Source organism: Neoarius graeffei, chromosome 11, assembly GCF_027579695.1.
Source record: "Neoarius graeffei isolate fNeoGra1 chromosome 11, fNeoGra1.pri, whole genome shotgun sequence".
NCBI classification, from domain to species: Eukaryota; Metazoa; Chordata; class Actinopteri; order Siluriformes; family Ariidae; genus Neoarius; species Neoarius graeffei.
This window is the reverse complement of record NC_083579.1, coordinates 20,751,333-20,774,006: the sequence shown is the minus strand read 5'-3', so window position 1 is coordinate 20,774,006 and position 22,674 is coordinate 20,751,333. Positions and strand designations below refer to the sequence as shown.

General features: G+C 40.4%; 1 protein-coding gene across 1 annotated transcript in view; it reads right to left on the bottom strand.

The window, feature by feature from the left end:
• LOC132893630 (ankyrin-3-like) overlaps positions 1 to 22,674 on the bottom strand; it is a 336,414-nt gene that overhangs the window by 176,892 nt on the left and 136,848 nt on the right. The window contains exons 7-8 of the mRNA XM_060932777.1: positions 19,035 to 19,239; positions 12,081 to 12,177 (exon numbers count right to left, since the gene is read on the bottom strand). Of these exons, the coding sequence (XP_060788760.1) occupies positions 12,081 to 12,177; positions 19,035 to 19,239 (302 nt within the window). The remainder of the gene's footprint in view (positions 1 to 12,080; positions 12,178 to 19,034; positions 19,240 to 22,674) is intronic.

The window sequence follows — 22,674 nt, the reverse complement described above, 5'->3', positions numbered from 1 at the left end:
TTGAATTTATCGTGTGAATGTACCAAACACAAGAATGGTGACTTTTACTGAGTTATCAAATGCATAGCCTTTCCACTACAATAAGCTACTCTTGCTTGGTTGTATGTAGCTGGGATACAGCAGGTGAATATCATTTAAATCCATGTCGGACATGCAAGCAAACATGTAGTGAGATGCATGCATTCAACATTTGTTTTACGCCATGAAAGTAGAGCGCATATTTCTGACGGTTGTTTAAGCTGCCCAAGGTCACGTTTAAAATCTGCCTCCTGTCCCAAATGGCACCCTTCTGTACTTTCGAGCACAATGTTTCAGTGTTCAATTCACTTTCCCACAACAACTAGCACTAAACACGAAAGTGTACTGTCTGTACTGTACTAAACACCAGTGCAGTACACAGTGCTCCATTTGAGACAGGGCTGAAGAGAGGATACCGCATTATTATTATTCCGCACGTGGCACGAGTGGAAAAATGGAACCATGTTTCAGTAAAAGTCACATTTCAATCTAGCAGAATGTACAGAAAACTTTCAAAACACTAAGAATGTCTGTATGTAATGTCTGCCATCTTGAAAAAACTGTGACCATGTTGGAATGCAGTTGGCACCATTGGGTATTTCAAGATAGAATACATACATTCATTTTGAAGTTTTTTTGGTCATCAGCACATTTCTATTCATTGAACTTGTACTGCAAAAACCAAGCATTGGATATGGTGGCCATCTTGGATTTGAAGCTCGGCAGTGTACTTTTGTTGAAATGTACAACCTGGAGACAGTATTTGTGGCGAATTTGGTGTTTGTATCATCAAGTGAAAGATTTTTGTGGTGTTGACTCAATCTGAGCCTCTATTCATTACATTTCCATTTTGTCATCATAATGTTTGATAATCATATTTTTTAAATGCAGAATCAGATTGCCCATGCCCCCAAACATCTAATATGACAAAGATAATCAAAATATGACAATTCTATCAAAATATAGTCCAAACAATAATTAAAAACACTGTGGATGTCGGCCATCTTGAAAAATGGCCGCCATATTGATTGTTCACATGGATAACATACTTTTATGTTAGATGAGGCTTTAGAGCATTAGTGTGCCAAATTTGGTGCTTGTATCACCAACTGAAATATTGTCTCACTAATCTGCTCCACTAAACCCTAACATACACACACACACTTGCACCATCTTTCTTCTCACTCACTGCTTTCCCATACATTGCACACTACCCCCTCTTTCCAATGAACTCCTACTGTTCTGTTCTTTGTTGTTTGATCTTGTCCTGCTTCGTTTGACTGTTCCCTCTGTAGGCAGAAGACGAAATCCACATCCAAGAAGCCATTGAGGAGACTACAGTGGGAATCTATGTTGTGAAACATGATGCCACCAGCAAACCAGAGAACATCGGGATTGTCTTGGAAGGACAGCAGGTAGTGCAGGATCTGGACAGCGTTGCATTGGCTGTGGCCATGTTGTTCGGCTTGATGTATGCGCTCAACCTGAACTACCCTGATGATCTGAAGTACTCTTTTGAAGTGCTCCAGAAAATTGTGATGGAGCTGGAAGGCACCATTCTTTCTAAGAAAGTTCAGGTTCTGAAAAACACTCTTGTGAATGAACACTTGCAATATGGACACATGCAGCATTTTGGGCATTTTTTCAAGGACCATTTCTGCAGCTCTCTTTTACCTTTACCTTACCTTTACCTACTACTGTGTAGGTGTGTACTGCATTATCTGCACATGCACCATTATTGACACTCTCAATCCCTTGTGTTTTTTTTTACTTAACAAAACAACTTGACTAAATGTTTAAATATAGAATACAACAAAAATTTGAGTTGAAGTTTGTTTCTGCTCTACACCCTGATTTCCAAGCTATTGTCAGGGGTTCTGTTTTTTGTGACTGTTTTTGTCTTGAATAGAGTAGCACATGCTGGATCTGGACAGCTTTGCATTGACTGTGGCCATGTTGTTAGACTGGATGCATGCGATGAACCTGAAGTACCCTGATGATCTGAAGTGCTGCAGAAAATTGTGATGGTGCTGGAAGGCACCATGCTTTCTAGGAAAGTTCAGGTTCTGAAAAACAGACTCTGTGAATGAGCACTTGCAATGGACTATATGGACACATGCAGCTCTTGTACATTTTATGCCTTTTCAGGGCCCAATTTCTACAGCTCTTTTACACTTAATCCCTTGTATGTTATTCTTTGGTTTTTTTTTTTTTTTTTTACTTTACAAAACAACTTGGCCAAATGTTTTAATTTAGAATATTTAAAAAAATGCTTTCTAGGGAGGTTCAGTTCAAGTTCAGCTCTTGTACATTTTATGCCTTTTCAGGGCCCATTTCTGCAGCTCTTTTACCTTTGAAGCTCAAGTTTGTTTCTGCTCCACACCCTGATTGTCAGGGGTTCTGGTGTTTGTGACTGTTTTTGATTACCACAAGTTCTCACAAAGCTTTTGCTATGCTGTAGCTTGCCTATAGCATGTTTGCAAATCTTTGCATTTTGAAATAATAATAAAAAAAATAGTGAAACACTGTGTGGCAAACTCTTTGTATTCTCTCTCAAAAAATCCCAGCTTAGTTGATGCTTCTAAGAATTAATTGGTAATCTTTGTTTAGGTAAAATATAATGAAATAACAATATATAAATAATGTTGGTTTATAAAGAAGTAAATATAGATATTGCACATAAAAAAAATCATGTTTGTTTTGCATAGCAGAATCATGTATATTATACATAAAATAATAACGAGATTTACATGAAAAAATCATGTTTGTTCTGTAAAACAAAATCATGTTTAAATGACAGAAAACATGATGATACATTTGCAACCGATGTACATGATTTTTTTATGTAAATCTGAAAGAGTTTTTTTTCCAGTGCAATTGGGATACCATCTGGTCCGACTGCTTTCCCAGTCTTCATGCTTTTCATGGCTGCCCTCACCTCATCCTTACTAACCAACTCTACTTCCTGATTTGCTGTCTCCAATGAATCTGACTTTTTCTCTCTTGTATTCTCCTCATTTCATAAATCCTCAAAGTACTCTTTCCACCTTCTTAATACACGCTCTTTGTTTGTCAGCACATTTCCATTTACATCTTTCATCACTCTTACCTGCTGTACATCCCTCGCTTCCCTGTTTCTCTGCGTAGCTACTCTGTACAGGTCTTTCTCTCCTTCTTTGGTCTCCAGTCTTTTGTACAACTACTGGTATGCATCTGCTTTCGCCTTCGCTACTGCTCTTTTTGCCTTCTGTCTCATCTCTCTGTATAACAGCCTGCTTTTCTCATCTCTCTGATTGTCCCAATTCTTCTTTGCTAGCCTCTTCTCTTTTATAATTTCCTGCACTTCATGGTTCCACCACCATGTCTCCTTGTCTTCCTTCCTCCATCCCAATGACCACCCTAGCACCTTCCTTGCTGCCTCTCTTATCTACCAGAAGATTGGGATACTACTGCTATAGTAATAGCAGTAGTATCCCAATCTTCTGGCAGACCTCCATTACCAGTCAATGCTCATCTCATTTCTTCCCTACTCCTTCTGATGTTCAACCTCTTTTAGTTTCCACCACTTAATCTTCGGCTCCACTATTTCATGCTTCCTCTTTTTCACTTCCAAGCTCATCCTGCACACGACCACTCGATGTCTACAGGCCTCGAAATTAACTTTTTTCCCTATTGTCCCAGAACTGTCCCAAAAATAAATTCCAACTGTCCCAAAGTGAGGTTGTACTGTCCCAACCTGGTTTTCAGGAAAATAATATAAATAAAATAAAATAACCTTGGTCATTACAGCCAGGAACAGTTTAATGAAATCAGATTGAATGTCAAACAAGAATAAGGCCTTATTGTAGGTACTAAATTTATGAAAAATTTATACACTAATGGAATTTCCCTTACTTTAAAGTTTAACGAAAAAACTAATTTGGCGCCAATAATATTGAAGTGGAAGAAAAAATACCAAGGACTTGGACTTCTTCGCTGGCCGCTTGCCCGAAAGGCTGTTGTCTGTGATTGTTCCCGAGTCCCCTTCATCACTTCCATCGGCGCCCCCCTCATCTGTAGGCTGGCAATCAGGCTGAACGCCAGATGTCACTGAAGTTATCGGAGCAGTGACTGTGGCTGTTGAACTTGAAGCAGTGACTGGGGCTGTTTTGGGCGCTTTACCTCCGTGTGAGATCTTGGACTTCTTCACTGGCCGATCACCCGAATGACCTTCGTCAGTGATCGCTCCCAAGCCCCCCTCCCTACTTATGTCAGCGCCCCCCTCATCTGTACGATCTGGAGGCCGACAATCGGGCTGAACAATGTTGTCAGGTGTCACTGAAGTTGTCGGAGCAGTGACTGTGGCCGTCCTTGTCGCTCCCGTCGACGCTGGGGCATCCCGCGAGGAAAAAAATGTGAGAATTGTCCTCTGCGCCATGACCCAACATCACAACATACTGATATTTCTCTTTTCGGCAATTCCACTCGTCATTTCGCGGGAAACTTTGCGAAGTTTACCGAAATTCACGAGGTAGCTCGAACTACACCGTACATTCCCGAGCTTTGCCGGTTTACCATATTTGGCATTGTTAGCTGATCTCCCGAACATCACCGAGCTCACAATTCTTTACGAAGATCGTCAGGAAAGCGTGATTTGGGATGATTCGTGCTAGGGAGTTTTACCGAACGTATTCCAGAAATATCCAAACATTAAACAGTTGCAGTTTGCCATATTTGGTGGATGCCTTGATTGGCTGGAAGCTGTGATTGGTTGAATGTTGTTTACATGAATAGAATGTCGGCGAACTGGTGGGAAAGTGATTCGCACGCGCGCTGTAATAGTGCTGAATACAGATCAAAGGCGATGGGCGGGGTCATGAATCAGCGCGTCTCTGGCTCTCACGCGCGCTGTAATTGCAGAGCACAGATAAAATTCGGTGGGCTTTTTGGGAGCCGAAAGCTGGGTCGCGCGCCTGACAAACGTATGAAGGACTGACATTCTGATGTTGATTATTTTTCTACTGTCCCAAAAATGCCCCAAAGTGATTTTTTAGTTGTCCTGGCCTAAATTTTAGTGGCCAGTGGCCATTGGGACACCGTTAATTTCGAGGCCTATGTCTCGCTACACTCTCTCCTGCTATCACTTTTCAGTCTACAATTTCCTTCAGGTTACCCCTTCTGCAGAGTATGTAGTCCACCTGTGTAGATCTTTCTCCACTCTAAAACATCACCCTGTGCTTCTCTTTCTTCTTGAAGTATGTATTGACTATTGCCAAATTAATCCTCTTTGAAAAATCAACCACCATTTGCCCTTCCACATTTCTCTCTCTTACACCATATCTGCCCATCACATTCTCATCTCCTCAGTTTCCCTCGCCAACATGTCTGTTGAAAGCTGCTCCTATGAGCACGCGCTCCTTTCTCGGTACACTTTCTACCACTTCATCCATCTTTTCCCAGAAAAACACTCTCTTGTTTCTCACATCCAACCTGTGGGGCATATGTACACAACATTGATTACCACTCCTTGAATCTCCAACTTCATACCCATCACTCTGATACCCTCTTCACATCAATCACACTGTTGACCAACTTTCCCCTCAAAACAATACCAACACCATTTCTCTTTCCATTGACTCCATAATAAAATACCTTACATCCACCTCCAATGTTCTTGGCCTTGCTTCCCTTCCACCTAGTCTCCTGCACACACAAAATGTCCAACTTCCTTCTTTCCATCATACCTGCTAACTCTCTCGCTCTGCCAGTCAATGTTCCCACATTCAGTGTTCCTACCCTCAATTCTAAGCTCCTTCCCTTCCATCTTTCACGCCCCCCCCCCCCCCTTTCTCCTTCTCCGTTTTGGTGCAACAGTAGCATATTTTCCACCGGCACCCTGTTGACCAACAGTACTAGAGGCAGCCATTGTTAACCCGGGCCCCGACTGATCTGGTATGGTATTTCTCTTTTCAATCTGCATGTTAGATATGGCACAGTTTTATGCCGGATGCCCTTCCTGACGCAACCCTCTCCATTTATCCGGGCTTGGGACCGGCACCAAGAGTACACTTATGCACCCCCAGTGGCTGGATTTGTCTTGTTATGAGCGCACTGAGGCAAATTCATAATGATGAAGTTGTGAGGCAATAAGGTATTGAATCTTAAATCTTGGTTCCAAGAACACCAAGACTGATTTTCTGTCCTGCATTCACCCTATCAAAAGTCCAGATCGAGACTCTGAAACCTTCCTGCCCCCTTCTGTTTTGTCAGGGCCCGCAAATGGAACTTTAACAGCGAAATCACAAACTCACCAGCACATCAATCCTTTTGGCCTGTCTGCCCAAATGAACATTCATGCTACAGCCACTCAGAGGAAGACATGGGCATGTACAGCTCCAGCCACAGGGCACCCTAGCACATTTCAAACTTATAACATGCTGAAAGCAAAGTACTGGGGGCCCAATATGTTGACCAATATCCACAAGTACATCTCCTCTTTCACTTAATGTGCCCAGGCCAAGATGCCCCATACTTTACCAGTCAGTAAGCTCATGCCATCACCCACTCCACAGTGCTCCGGGCCCACATAACCATAGATTTGCAGCAACCCATCACTATCTGTCTCTACCTGTTTGTATGTTTGTATGAGTGTTTTAGTGTTGTCTGAGTAATATTTGTTGTTTCTGAAAACACCAGCTAACTTTGCAAGTTTTTAGAATAATACCACCACTTAAGGCCATCCTTAAAAAAGAATCCGTTTCCTGTCCACCGGGTGAACAAAAAAATTTTCAGTCGGGAGGGAGGGATTTTTTTTTATATGGATGGATAAGAATGTGTGTTTGCTTTTTCTTTCAGTACTTTTTTATTACAAAAACAGACACATTTAATAAAATATGACAGTTAAATCAACTGAAACTTGTACAAAAACTTTAAGTTAGCATTTTAAATGCTGAATGCAACATTTGCAAAACTATTACAAAGGTACTTAAAATGTCCGACACATGGACTTTTTGTAGTTCTAAATCGACCGTTAGGCCTAGTTGGGATGAAATTACACTATTAAAATGATCACTGAATGATTTGTTTTTCTGAATCTTTACTATTTTGTTGTTCGCTAGAATACCATTTTGCGATTTCACACTTAAGCAAATGTTTGAAAACTCCGGCTCTCCTTCCTTCATGGTGGCTGCCATTGTTTTGTGCCGCACGGCGCATGCGCAGAGCTGATTCAATTCTATATTCTGCGCTGAATGCAGGGCTTTCCACAAGCGCCGGCTGCCGGCCATACAGCCGACTACACAATTAAGTCCAGCCGGCTACTTTAATGACTATTATTTTTGTAGCCCACAGGCTCTAAATATTAATTTTCGATTTTAATAAAATTAAATGTTTATCTAACGGACTGACAATAATGTCAAACTGAACCGCACTCATTTAAGCTGTGATTCGCGCTGTTTGTACCGATAATAACCACAAATTCCCTGCCGACTTCGTTGATCAAGGGAGAGTAACTCATCCGCGGCCCCGACATGCGGTGTGTGTGCGCGCGCACTCGGCGGAGGCAGTAGTGTGTCGGAGGCGACATCGGAGGGAACAGAAGCAGAGATAACGCTTATTTTGTCTCCGATAAACCAGTCTTCTCTCGTTCAATTACGTGCTGGTATCAAAAGACACCGTTGGTTGTAAATGAAACCAAACTGAGTCGTTGGAGTGTATTTTCATGCACAAATGGAGAAATGTTCACTGAGTGTTTAATTGTGTAGCCACCACTGCAGACCGTTGTCGTTGTTAATTCATAGCATGCTCAGTCATGCACTGAAAATAAGAGATTTACAAGCCAGGAACGCCTCATGATGCAATACGCAAAAAAAGAAAGAAGATTTACTGCCATTTTACTTTGTATTTGAGTAAAGTGAATAAATAAATGGTCTGTGGAAAATACATTTAATCCTGGGAACTGCGTGCACAGGAGTTTATTTTGTGTTTACTCTCCTGCAACACACTCAAAAAAGCTGGGACAAAAGCATTATTACCATTGTATTACATCACCTTTCCTTTTAATAACACTTTTTAATCATATGGGATCTGAGAATACTGATTGATAATTATAATTGTAAAGCGACCTTGGGTTTTGAGAAAGACGCTATATAAATTGAACTTATTATTATTATTATTATTATTTGTTGCAGTTTTTCAATTGGAATTTTTGTCCATTCTTGCTTGATACAAGACTTCAGCTGCTGAACAGTCCATGGTTGCTACTGTCTGACTCTCCTCTTCATGATGCACCATACATTCTCAATAGGAGACAGATCTGGACTGGCAGCAGGCCACTCAAGCACACACACACACTACATCTACAAAGCCATGCCGTTGTAACCCATGCAGAATGAGGCCTGGCATTGTCCTGCTGAAATCATGGACTTCCAGGGAAGAGACGTTGTCTTGATAAATATGGACTTCCAGGGAAGATACACTGCCTTGATGAATGTCTCTCTAAAATCCCAATATATGCCCCAATATATCAATGGTACCTTCACACACATGCAGCTCATCCATACTGTGGGCACTGACACACACCCATACCATCACAGATACTGACTTTTGCATCTTTCTCTGACAACAAACTGGATGGTCATGTTCACCTTTGGCATGGAGAACTCAATGTCTGGTTTCCCTGAAAACAAGCTGAAATGTGGACTTATTTGACCACAGCATGTTTCCACTGTCTTTCAGTCTATTGCCTCGGTCACAACCGGCCGTACGTGCTCCTACAGCTGGTCTACGTACAAAAAACGCAAGAAACGCACGGAGGGCGCGCGTGTGACGTACTGATTTTCAAGCCGTAGACTGGCCGCAGAGGTTCTTTGTCATGTCAAACAAACTCTACGGGCGCTTACATTTTTTTCAGGTTGCAAGACAAACTTACGGCCAACGTGCATCTTTCTCCATGAACAAAAAAAAAACGCAGCGATTTGGGAAACGCCAAAAATTGCACAGCCAAAAAATTGTACGTCCGGTTGTGACCTAGGCTTAACAGAGATGAATTCAGGCCCAGAGAAATCGATGGCGTTTCTGCATAGAATTTGAGGAATGGCTTCTTCCTTCTGTAATACAGTTTCAGGTTGCATTTCTGGATGCAGCAGCAGACTTGTGTTAAGTGACAACAGTTTTCCAAAGTACTCCTGAGCCCATGCCACATTATTTGTCACATTAGCATGATGGTTTCTCAGGCAGTGCCGCCTGAGGGCTTGAAAGTCATGCACATTCAACAATGGTTTCTCACCTTGCCCTTTACACACTGAGATGTTTCCGAAATCCTTGAATCTTTTCACAATATTATGTCCTGTAGATTTTGAAAGACCTAAAATCTTACATTGAGAATTGTCTTTTTATTTGCCTCACTATTCTCTCATGAGCTTTTGGTGCATGCTCCTTGTTATACCCAATCATGTTACCAATTAACCTACTTATAGTGGTTTCTTCCAAAATTATGTTGCTTCAATATCCTATAAATTTCTGTGTATATTTTGTCTTCTGTCCCACCTTTTTTTTTTTTTTTGAGTCTGTTGCAGGCAACAAAGTATGTAATGTACTCTGACTTCATTTATCAATTCTACAAAATACAATTAAACTGGTCACTAAAACTATTGAAAATATTTTCTTTGTACTTTTGTCAGTTAAATAAAGGTTCATAAGAATCACAGATTTTTGCTTTTATTGTGTTTTTGGAAAATATCCCAACTTTAGGGATATTTTTCCTAAACTACTTTTAGTAGTTAAGAAAAATAATTGTGTAAAAATACAAAAAAATCAGTGAAAAGAAAATGGTTTTATTATCTTTTTACTTCTATCAGGAAATGTTGAACCTAATCCTGGTCCAGCTTTTAACTGTATGAGTACCCCCTCTACTGTTAAAGCTAGAGCTGGACTTGGTATTATTCACTTAAAAGTCAGAAGTCTACTTCCTAATTTGGATTGAGTGAAAATCTGGGCAAAATCATCTGATACTGATATTCTTGTTTTATCTGAAAATTGGTTAAATACATTGGACAAATTGGTTACACCCAAAGACATTGCAGTTCAGGGTTATAGTGTGTATTATTGTGACCATATCAGAAAAGCTGACAGCATTGCCATTTATTAAAAAAAAAAAAGTTTTATGCTCACATCCTGCCATCACTACTGGTCAATGTGAATCAATGTGAATTTCTTACCTTGAAATTAGAACTTCTTAAAGGCCATTTCATCAGTGTTGTAACTTAATCAATGAGGCTTTATCATCGTTGAGTAAACAACTACATACTTTAGATTTTAATGAGATTCTCCTTGCTGGAGATTTTAACTGGAACTGGTTGTCCCCTGTCTCAGACAGTTCTAAATCTACCTGTGCCTCATTTATTCTCATACAACTAATCAATAACCCGACTCATTCAAATCTTAAAATGTCCAGAGAAATAATCTCTTCTTTATTTATTTCTCACAAATTCTCCTTATAAATATTTGGACATTGATATTTTTGCAAATCATATGAGCGACAACTGTATTGAAGCTACAGTCAAACACGCTCAGCTTCCAAAGTCAAGACCAAAAATTGTTATTAAATGGGATTTTAAGCCTTTTTTATAAGCAAGCCTTTTATCATGATTTATGGGACATTTGAATGTAATTAATCTGCCTTATTAATGATGTAGAACTGGCTTGGAAATACTTTTAAAATGACTTAATTAAAATAATAAAACATGCCACTTTCTGCAAATTTAGAGTGAAAGGATGAAACAATACTTGTTTTTCCCATCAGTTATCCAGTGTACTAAAAGAAAGGGATGTTGAGTGAGCTAAGGTCAGAAAATCCAAATCTCAGACTAACTGGCTGATTTTAGACAGCTCCAAAGTTGTTTTACTTCTCTCATCAAAAAGGTCAAATCTGAGGCCAAACCTTTCTAAAACCACTAGAACCTCAAAGATCCAAAGAAATTTTGGAAAGTAAAACTTCATATGGGAATGTAACCACAAATGAGTTAACAGCCTACTGGTATATTGTAAAAGATTAATGTACTCTGACTAATAAATCATACATCCCTAATGAACATTTTGTTTTCTCAGATTGCTTATTTGATTCTTTACATCCATATCCAAAACAGCCAAAGGAGTAGAGTACTTACCCTTCACCAACTCCAATTAATACTGTAATTCAATCATTCAATTTTACTCCTCTTGATATGATTTGAGGTCCATAGAGCCTTAAAGCAACTGGATCCTACCTAACAATTCCACAGGTCCTGACGAGCTTGTTCCTTTCTTTCTCAAGTTAGGTGCAGGATTTCATAGCAGAACCTATAACTTATTCTTTTAATCAGACCCTCTCCAACAATAAGATTCCTCACATATAGTGTGGAAATCTGCCTATGTTTTCTCTTTGCTGAAAGGAGGGGAATCCTTGGTCATTAATAACTACAGGCTGATTTTTAAACCATAACCCTGCGTCAAAAAAAAAAAAAGTTGGGACACCTGTGAAAATGTAAATAAAAACAGGTTGCTATTGAGCCACTGGACTGTAAAAATATTGTGCAGCTCTTTTAACTGTCCAAGGCTTTAGACAGAGTTGACCATATCATCTTGTCTGAGTAGCGAATAAGTCCATAGTTATGTCTGAGATCTGAATCTTCTCATCTCATTATCTCTAGCCGCTTTATCCTGTTCTACAGGGTCGCAGGCAAGCTGGAGCCTATCCTAGCTGACTACGGGCGAAAGGTGGGGTACACCCTGGACAAGTCGCCAGGTCATCACAGGGCCGGCACATTCACACTCACATTCACACCTACAGTCAATTTAGAGTTACCAGTTAGCATGTCTTTGAACTATGGGGGAAACCGGAGCACCCGGAGGAAACCCACGCGGACACGGGGAGAACATGCAAACTCCGCACAGAAAGGCCCTCGCCAGCCATGGGGCTCAAACCCGAACCTTCTTGCTGTAAGGCAACAATGCCACTACACCACCGTGCCACCCAGATCTGAATCTTAATTAAAAAAAAAAATGAACAGCAATAATTATGGAATTGACTATGTTTCTGTGTATACCTGGCTGAAACATTTGTGGTAAATGAGACACAGTCAGTGATAAAGGAGAGTGGAGTCGTGCCAGTGATATCCTCCCACTGAGCTGGAGAAGTGCCACCTACATGCACACACACAGTATTTTTATAAGAAAAACATACTCACGGGATATCATAAAACGCAAGCTCACACCCTGTCTTGGAATCAAAAATCATGAGATTTTTGTCTGCATGTCTTGGAAAATGCATTCACATTCACAATATATATTTGGCACATTTTGTAGTGTTACCTGCTTGTCAAATAGACTTAATTATGAAGGTATTTTTATTGTGACGCAAAATGTAATTAAACAAAGTTGCTTCCATAAGTATTCTTCCCCTGGGTCAATATCTGTTAGAACCACCTTTGGCAGCATATAAAGCTGCAAGGTTATGTCTCTATCAGCTTTGCATACCTGAATTGTAATATTTTTGTCCATTTTTCTTGGGAAAATTGTTCAAATTCTTTCAAACAGGAATGAGTATGTTACTGAACAGCAATTTTCAAGTCTCCTCACAGATGCTTAATCAGATTGAGGCATGGGGTTTTACTGAGCCATTGTACCATATTCATGGTTTCAAGAATTCTTGGGTTTGAACCACTAGGTGTGGTAGTATGCTTTCTACTTTATGCTTACTGGACCAGGTTTTGTTCTAGGATTGCCCAATATTTGGCTTCATTTTGTCTCCAACTAATTAACATTGGAGTTGCTTCCATAAGTATTCCAAAATCATCCTTTCTTGCAGGTGAATTAAGCTAATAATAGCTGAATTATGAAGTACACAGCTCAACATGGCCAAGTCAAAGGCATACAAAGGCGCCACTGGCAGCCACCATACTACTCATGACTATGACCAGTTTCCCAATCCTGCTGTGGAAAAAATATCCTGCAACATCATCTTATGACCACCATGTTTCTCTGTAGGGATGGTGTTTCCAGCAGTATAGGCTTCAGTTAAACTTTGTGCTAAAATGAAAATAAAATTTTTCGTCTCAGGCTGGGAACATTTTTCCAGATGTGCTGTATTCTTTCAGTTTATTACAATAGATTTAATGCAATTCCAGTGGATGTTCAAAGTTTATCATTTTTATAAACAAATCTTGATTCATACTTTATACATTCATTCCAGAACTTTGCACCAGATTTGTTTTGATTGCTCCTTGGTCAATATACTATTTGATACTATTCACTAAGATATGTTCTCTCACGTACTGTGTGACCTTTCAGAAAGAGGGATATTTATTGTGGTATGACAGGATAATTCAGGGCTCAAAATTCGCAGTGGTCTGGTCGCCTGAGGCGACTTAATTTGGCGGATAATTCCTCTCACTAGCCAGCCCGGCTGGCTAGTTGAAAATAAAAAATATGAAGCGAAGATTCAGACTAGGGCTGTGTGATATATCAAATATACTCGATATATCTCCGAAAATTCTGTGTGAGATACATAAAATTATTATATCGTAACTATCAAGTACCTGGCGACTTGTCCAGGGTGTACCCCGCCTTTCACCTGTAGTCAGCTGGGATAGGCTCCAGCTTGCCCGCGACCCTGTAGAACAGGATAAAGCAGCTAGAAATAATGAGATGAGATGAACTATCGAGTATTTTATGGTCATCTGCCGACTTGCGTTTGTTTTGTGTTTGTTTAAAATCTTTTCCGGTGGTTTTCTCCCTATCCCTCAGGCAGTAACGACTGCCTGAGAGGCTGCCTAAGGGTAAAAAAAACAATAACGTCACGCACTCGCCAACCAATCCCGGGCGACATCTAGATGCTGAAAGGAACTTGCGGTCAGTGTTGCCAGATTGGGCGGTTTTAAGTGCATTTTGGCAGGTTTTGAACATATTTCCGGCTGGAAAACGTCAGCAGTATCTGGCAACACTGCTTGCGGGAAGATTTTCTAGTTCCGGTTTACAGCGCTGACTCAGTTCGTGCAATCGCTGGTACTGCATAGGCTACCGTGTAAGCTCTGTCAATTTCAGCGACAAATTAAAAATGGAAGCAGACAAATTGGTTCCTAAAAGAACTAGTAAGGTGTCAGTCATCTGGCATTTTTTTTGGATATCGCGAGGATGACGTGGAACAGCAAATGCCAGTTTGTAAAGTGTGCAAAAAAAAAAAAACCTATCAAAATACTCGGGTCTTGAAATAAATGCACATTAGTCATGAACAATTGTAACTACTCTCTTTTGTGTTATTTTTGACAGAAGTAAAATTCATACATGAAAAATTTTGGCAAGTTAATTTTCTGTTTGGCTAGTTACTTTGGAAGGTAACTAATCAAGCTGGCTGGTGAAAAAAAAAAGAATTTCGAGCCCTGTCATTTAGGGTGACCAGATTTCCCTAGTCTGAAACCGGGACACTTTTGCGCGCGACCATGCTCGTGCACGCACACCTTTTTTTTATGTAAACGTGACACTCAGAGAGGTGCTCTTATCATTTTGTTGAAGCTCACATTTATCAACATCTCACATGAAATAAAACAAACATGCATTTTGTTATCTAGTAGCATAGTGGTATACAAATCAGTTAAATTATGGTCAGACAACAGATTTTGTAATGGCTGAGAATAGGCCAGGCTATGTCCATAGGCCAAATTTAAACTGATTTATTTCACCTGTTTGTGAGAACACCAAGAAGAATGCATATGCACATGTAGGCTATATCTCGAAAATTGTATGCATGAACTTAAAAAGTAGATATGTGACCTCAACATAGCCTAGGTCAGAATCAACCTTACTAACCATTCCCCACAAGTGAATGAATAAAGCAAGAAGATGTGTACAAAAGTGAACACTTTAATGGAAGGTGCAACAAGCTGTTCAACACAGCAATATGGCCAAACTGTCAGAATGGTATGTTAAAGTGCTGATGACACGTTTTTGACATCTTTGGCGATGTTTTATAATATAAAAAGTAATTCCCGATGATCCATATATTAATTCACGAAGGCGCCGATTTTACAAGTTATGATAAAAAACGCGGCTATCTGGGCAAATTTGACGGGGCTGCAGCACCCAGGAGACGAAGGAGGAGGAGGAGCTATATGACGTCAGCGAAAGAACCTTCCTCCTAACTTACCAGTTTGTTGTTGATGCGACAGGTGTTCAGTTTATCATTATTAGTATTTTTATTATACATTATTATACATTATTTATTTATTTATTTATTTATTTATTATGCCTTCACGTTGTGTTGCCGGCTTTTGCTCCAAAACCCACAAGGATGGGGTAAGTTTATTCAAGTTTCCCAGAGATCCCGAGCTGCATGCCAAGTGGGTGAAGCAAGTCAGGCGCACTCGTGACAAGTGGGAGCCCTCACCAACATCCGTCCTGTGCTCTGAACACTTCGATTTGGATTGTTTTGACACCCTTCCCAGCTTAAAAGAATCTCTTGGGTGTTCAGTTCAGCACAAACATGTGTTACTACCATCAGAAATGCCTACACAGTGTTGCCAGATTGGGAGGTTTCCCGCCCAGTTGGGCGGTTTCAAGTGCATTTTGGTGGGTTTTGAACATATTTTGGGCTGGAAAACGTCAGCAGTATCTGTTGCCAGATACTGCTGAAGTTTTACAGCCCAAAATATGTTCAAAACCCACCAAAATGCACTTGAAACCACCCAATTGGGCGGGAAACCTCCCAATCTGGCAACACTGCCAGTATTCCGGAGGGGGTCTACTAGTAGCTATGCCGGATCCAAAGACAGTCCTCCTTTCAGAACATGTGTTGTGAAACGACATAAGATAAAGATACGTAGAGCTATAGATTCTACATGATAATCATAAATGTAATCATAAAGTCAGCATGATATCAGTCATGTATTTGCTTGTGAAAGCTTGCGGCTTTCATGTAACTGCCGCCTAGCAACGAGAGGCAAAGGGTAAAGAGGGTAGGCTATCATAGATTCTATTCGGACGAGATCAACACAATTCTAGACTCCCAGAAGAGGAAGAGCTAGCACTAGAGAGTTCACTGGCATTTTCATGTGCCATTTCCATTGAGTAGAACCAGAGTAGAACAGCCAGTGAACCGCAGCGTGTTCTTCCGCTGACGTCACAACATGGCCGCAAGCCACGGACCCAGTTTTCTTGCGCTGCGCAATTAAAAGTTGGATATTCACATAACAACAGCTTCTTTTCACGTAATTATAACAGAAATCTAACATGTTTGCCATGTTGTATAGTTTATTTAAGAAATTGCATAGAGTCATGTTCGTGTCATCAGCCCTTTAAACAGAAACAAAAAAGAGACAAGTGATTTGAGAATATACACAATATTCTCAGGAGGAGAATATAAAGGAGGATATAAAAGGAGGAGAGGGGTGACAGCCCGAGGAAAGCCCCCACAGGAGCGCACATCATTTGCAACATAGGCTACCCAACTCAGTACAAGAACAAAACATTTACAGTGTGTGCAGTAGGCTTTGTGCGCATTGTTCTGCACCTCTCGGAGGAAGGGGTAGGTGCCCTGTAAATCTTTGGAAAAGGTACATTTTCTTTTCGGCATAATTGCTGCGGCATTACTGCTGCTAGCTGCTAGACAAAGAACATTCGCGCCAGTTAATGTTTATTTTATTGTTGCATGGCAACACGTTCTGTTGTCTGGAATAATGTGGCTAAATAAACATCCATGCCACAGGGCCAGGGGGCAGTAACCAGGAAAGTTTGCGATTCCTGTCAATTCATCAAAATAGTAAATGCAGACATTTCTCCACTAATGATTCCCACGCTGCTCAGTCGCAAACGTTGCGAGTGGCGAAAACCGGGACATATCCGTGTCCTGACAGACTTTTGTTGGGACTCAGGACACACAACCCCAAATCGGGACTGTCCCGGTAAAACCGGGACGTCTGGTCACCCTACTGTAATTACACACAGGTGGATGTCATGTGAATTCTGATGGAAACAGGCTACACCAGAACTAATTCAGGGATTTCAAATCAATGGCTGTGAATACAGTGGTGCTTGAAAGTTTGTGAACCCTGTAGAATTTTCTATATTTCTGCATAAATATGACCTAAAACATCATCAGATTTTAACACAAGTCCTAAAAGTAGATAAAGAGAACCCAGTTAAACAAATGAGAAAAAAATATTATACTTGGTCATTTATTTATTGAGGAAAATGATCCAATATTTCATATCTGTGAGTGGCAAAAGTATGTGAACCTCTAGGATTAGCAGTGAATTTGAAGATGAAATTAGAGTCAGGTGTTTTCAATCAATGGGGTGACAATCAGGTGTGAGTGGGCACCCTGCTTTATTTAAAGAACAGGGCTCTATCAAAGTCTGATCTTCACAACACGTTTGTAGAAGTGTATCATGGCACGAACAAATGAGATTTCTGAGGACCTCAGAAAAAGCGTTGTTGATGCTCATCAGGCTGGAAAAGGTTACAAAACCATCTCTAAAGAGTTTGGACTCCACCAATCCACAGTCAGACAGATTGTGTACAAATGGAGGAAATTCAAGACCATTGTTACCCTCCCCAGGAGTGGTCGAACAACAAAGATCACTCCAAGAGCAAGGCGTGTAATAGTCGGTGAGGTCACAAAGGACCCCAGGGTAACTTCTGAGCAACTGAAGGCCTCTCTCATATTGGCTAATGTTAATGTTCATGAGTCCACCATCAGGAGAACACTGAACAACAACAGTGTGCATGGCAGGGTTGCAAGGAGAAAGCCACTGCTCTCCAAAAAGAACATTGCTGCTTGTCTGCAGTTTGCTAAAGATCACATGGACAAGCCAGAAGGCTATTGGAAAAATTTTTATGGATGGATGAGACCAAAATAGAACTTTTTGGTTTAAATGAGAAGCATTATGTTTGGAGAAAGGAAAACACTGCATTCCAGCATAAGAACCTTATCCCATCTGTGAAATATGGTGGTGGTAGTATCATGGTTTGGGCCTGTTTTGCTGCATCTGGGCCAGGACAGCTTGCCATCATTGATGGAACAATGAATTCAGGATTATACCAACAAATTCTACAGGAAAATGTCAGGACATCTGTCCATGAACTGAATCTCAGCAAGACAATGACCCTAAGCACACACGTCGTTCTATCAAAGAATGGTTAAAGAAGAATAAAGTTAATGTTTTGGAATGGCCAAGTCAAAGTCCTGACCTTAATCCAATTGAAATGTTGTGGAAGGACCTGAAGCGAGCAGTTCATGTGAGGAAACCCACCAACATCCCAGAGTTGAAGCTGTTCTGTATGGAGGAATGGGCTAAAATTCCTCCAAGCCGGTGTGCAGGACTGATCAACAGTTACCGCAAACGTTTAGTTGCAGTTATTGCTGCACAAGGGGGTCACACCAGATACTGAAAGCAAAGGTTCACATACTTTTGCCACTCACAGATATGTAATATTGGATCATTTCCCTCAATAAATAAATGACCAAGTATAATATTTTTGTCTCATTTGTTTAACTGGGTTCTCTTTATCTACTTTTAGGACTTGTGTGAAAATCTGATGATGTTTTTGGTCATATTTATGCCGAAATATATAAAATTCTAAAGGGTTCACAAACTTTCAAGCACCACTGTACTTGTGCAATTACAACATTTACATTTTTTTTTTATTTGCAACAATTTGAAAATTATATTTTATGCCCATTTCAATATCATGGGCTATTTTAATTGCATGGTGTATAACCTCAGTTAAATCCATTTCAATCCCAGGCTATAACACTACAAAATGTGGAAAAGTTCAAGGGGTTTAAATGCATATGCAATGCACTATCGCTATTTTGTAAAATTAGCACATCTCAAATACTGTTGTAGTAATCAAGCCCATCAACACAATCCCTTCCTCTTTCAAAAGTTTGAAACTAAAAAATTCATTTGAAAACATTTTCATGCATATTAAAACCCACTCATATTTTTTAAATGTACTCATTTAATTGACACTCATGACCAACTGCCTCTTTTCTCTCTAGGTACCTGTGATGCTGCAGAGCAGTCTCAAGCAGGGAACAGTGCCTCCTTTATGTCCTTTAGCTTTACCTTTAGCTCTGGGTGGGACAGGGATTGTCATGGTGATAGGCTTATGAAACTTCCTTCTCCTGGGTTCTATGGTTACAATGGGGCTGAATGAGGCTCGGTTATCAATCATACTGCACACAATTTCCTCTGGCACTGGCTGAGCCTGTGGAGCAAAGAAGAAAGATGATTATGTTTGGCAACCTTATAAAATTTAAGTATCTATTTCCATGTGCAAATTCCTGTTTGATTCAGGGCAACAATATACTGATATTATGGTATAATTTAACATGTTAAAATCTGTAAAAGATTAGAAGAAGAGTTTGACTTTAACCCTTAGGTTAACATCTTTTAAGTGTAATCCACACACATACCAATCAGAGAAGAGCAACTTATATATTTAAATTTAAAGGCACATCCACAAAATCAGCCATCTTATTAGATAGGGTTTTCATACCATGTTAAAACAGCACGAGAAAAAAGAACCAGTGCTTTTTTTTCAATTAAAAAGAGTTGCAAACTTTGCAAAATCATCTCTGGGGAAAAATTTAAAATAATTGATAAGTGTCCCCTTTAATCAAAGAGCATCACAAAAACAGAGGAGCCATCAAAACAAATCTGGGATAAAGTTCGAGAAAAATATCAATCCAGAGGAACTATCAAAACAAATCTGGGATAAAGTTCTGGAAAATATCAATCATGGTTAAAACCAAACTGAAATAAAACAAACAAACAAACAAACAAACAAAGCCTAAATTAAAAAAAAAACTATTGAAAGTTTCAAACTGTGATCCCTATTCTCACTTCACAATGATGAAGCTAATAATTTTCCAGTATCCTCTTCATTTTATTGTACTGTTGCTTTCCTTGTGATACTTTCCACTTTTGCTTTCCTTTTTCTGTTTTTTCTCTCTCTTTTTTCAGAAGAATACCGAGACCAGAAGCTTTCTTTTTTTTTTCTCCTCCTGCATAAAGACCACAAGTGGAGGCCATCTACATCGGATCTGCTTTAATATCAACAGATCTTCGATTAAGGGTACGTGAATCTTTTCATCATGGCACACCTTCAGCCTGTTCAGTGTGCTGAGTGCAGGATGTTTAGTCATTCTTCCACCGTCACGAGCGATAGCTTTATTTGTGATAAGTGCAGATTAGTTAGCTCTCTGATGGAGAAGATTACAGTGCTAAAAGCATGTGTCCAGGCTTTAGAGAAGGCCAGTGAGAATGAGAACAGTGTAGTTTCTGTAGGGGAAAGTCTGGATGCCCTAGGTGGAGTTAGTAATCCCCCAACTCCGGCATTAGAGCCCTTACAGCGGGGCAAATGGGTGACGACTCAGTGGCATAAGCGTAGAGCCAAAGCTACCGCTGAGGCTTGCCCACGGGAGCACCACTCCTCTCCGCGTCACGTGTCGAACAGGTTTGCTCTCCTTAGTGATGCACCCACTGAGAAACCTGAAAGAGCTCTGGTTATAGGGGACTCTATCATACGGCACATGAAATTAGCTCAGTCTTTAGGGGCACCAGCAGCTTTAGTCAGGTGTATACGGGGAGCCAGGGTGCTGGACATAGCAGGTAATCTTAGAGTCCTAGGCAAGTACAGGTTCTCAAAGATAGTTATCCATGCAGGAGCTAATGATATACGCCTTAGTCAGTCTGAGGTTACTAAGAGTAACTTTGTAGAGGTGTTTAAATTAGTGAAGGCGATGTCCGATGCTGTAGTGTGCTCTGGCCCCATCCCAATGCAGCGTGGCGATGTAGCTTACAGCAGGTTATGGTCGTTGAATTGCTGGTTGTCCAGGTGGTTCTCTGAAACAGTGTGGGCTTTATAGATAATTGGGCTAATTTTGAGGGCACTGCTGGCCTGTAAGGGCGGGACGGTATCCGTTCCACTTGGGAAGGTGCTGCTCTCATTTCCTGCAGCATAGGTCATAGTCTCAGAACACGCCTAGTTAATTTCTGACAATCCAGAGCCAAGGCCAGGGAGCAGACGAACAGGCTAAACTGACTGTCTGCTAGCTGCACAGAGTCGTCACTCAGGGTCCACTACATCAAGACTGTGTCTGTTCCCTGAGCTAAACAAAAGGGTAAAAATATTCAGAGAGTCTGTTCCAGCAACCTAATCAATATAAAATTAGATCATACTGACTGTACAGCTGCTGCCAGCACCTTTGATCTAAAGGTGGGGCTATTAAATATTAGATCTCTTACATCTAAACAATGTTAACTAACAATGGTTAATGAACTCATTACTGATAAGGAGTTTAATGTACTTTGTTTAACTGAAACATGGGTTAAGCCAAATGAATTATAGCATTAAATGAAACGAGTCCTCCTGGATGCAGTTATATACACCAGTCTCGTCTAACTGGCAGAGGAGGAGGCGTTGCGGTTATTTATAATGATTATCTAGGTGTAACACACAAACCTGGTTATAAATTGAATATGTTTGAAGTTCTTCATACTCATATAATGTATGTAGCCTTGAAAAATAGGTCTACCCAGTTAATTCTGTTACTTATTATTTACAGGCCCCCGGGGCCATATTCTGAGTTTCTTTCTGAATTTGCAGATTTTATCTCAGATCTGGTTATTTCCTTAGACAAAGCTTTAGTTGTCGGAAATTTTAATATTCACTTCGATAACCCAGAAGACCCTTTGAAAACAGCGTTTGTGTCCATTTTAGATTCAGTAGGGATTAATCAGAATGTCATAGGACCGACCCATAATTGTGGCCACACCCTCGATCTAATACTAACATTCAGGTTAAACGTAGAAAATATAGTCATACTTCCACAGTCTGAAGTTATCTCAGATCATTATCTCATCTCATTCAAAATGTGTCTGAGTATTAATGTATGCACCTCACCATGCTACTGTATTAAATGTACATTCACGTCAACTACTACACAGAGTTTTATAAATGATCTCCCAGAGTTATCAATTTTGATTGGGTCACTGTCAGCCCCTGCAGAACTTGGTCAGGCAACTGAATGCTTAGAGTCAACATTCCGCCATACTTTAGATCAGAGGTGGGCAAACTACGGCCCGCGGGCCACATCCGGCCCGTTGGCGTTTTTAATCCGGCCCGCGGAAGACAATCATATTGTCTTCCGGATTAAAAATGCCAACGGGCCACATCCGGCCCGTTGGCGTTTTTAATCCGGCCCGCGGAAGACAATCATATAAACACGATTGAGCAGCTCTATAAACTATAAGCATCAGTGTTATCACGTAGACAGGTGTTCTAGAGATCCGTCTTTCCAGTCAGTCATATTCACGCGAGATTACATTTGCAGAGTGGTGCAGCGCGTGCCATGGAAGTCATTCTGGCACCCGTGCCACTGATTATCTCGAGAACACAGGATAAAACTTTACAGTGAGTGGTCCTAAAAAAAGAAAAGTGGACAGTGAGTGCAGGGTGTTCAATAAAGAATGGACAACTAAATATATTTTTGCTGAAGTCCGATCAAAGGCTGTATGCCTTATTTGCAAAGAAACCGTTGCAGTTTTAAAGTAATATAACATCAAACGGAACTTTTCCTCCAAGCATGCTAATTATGCTAACAACCAGTCAGCGCAAGCACGGACGAATACAGCTCAG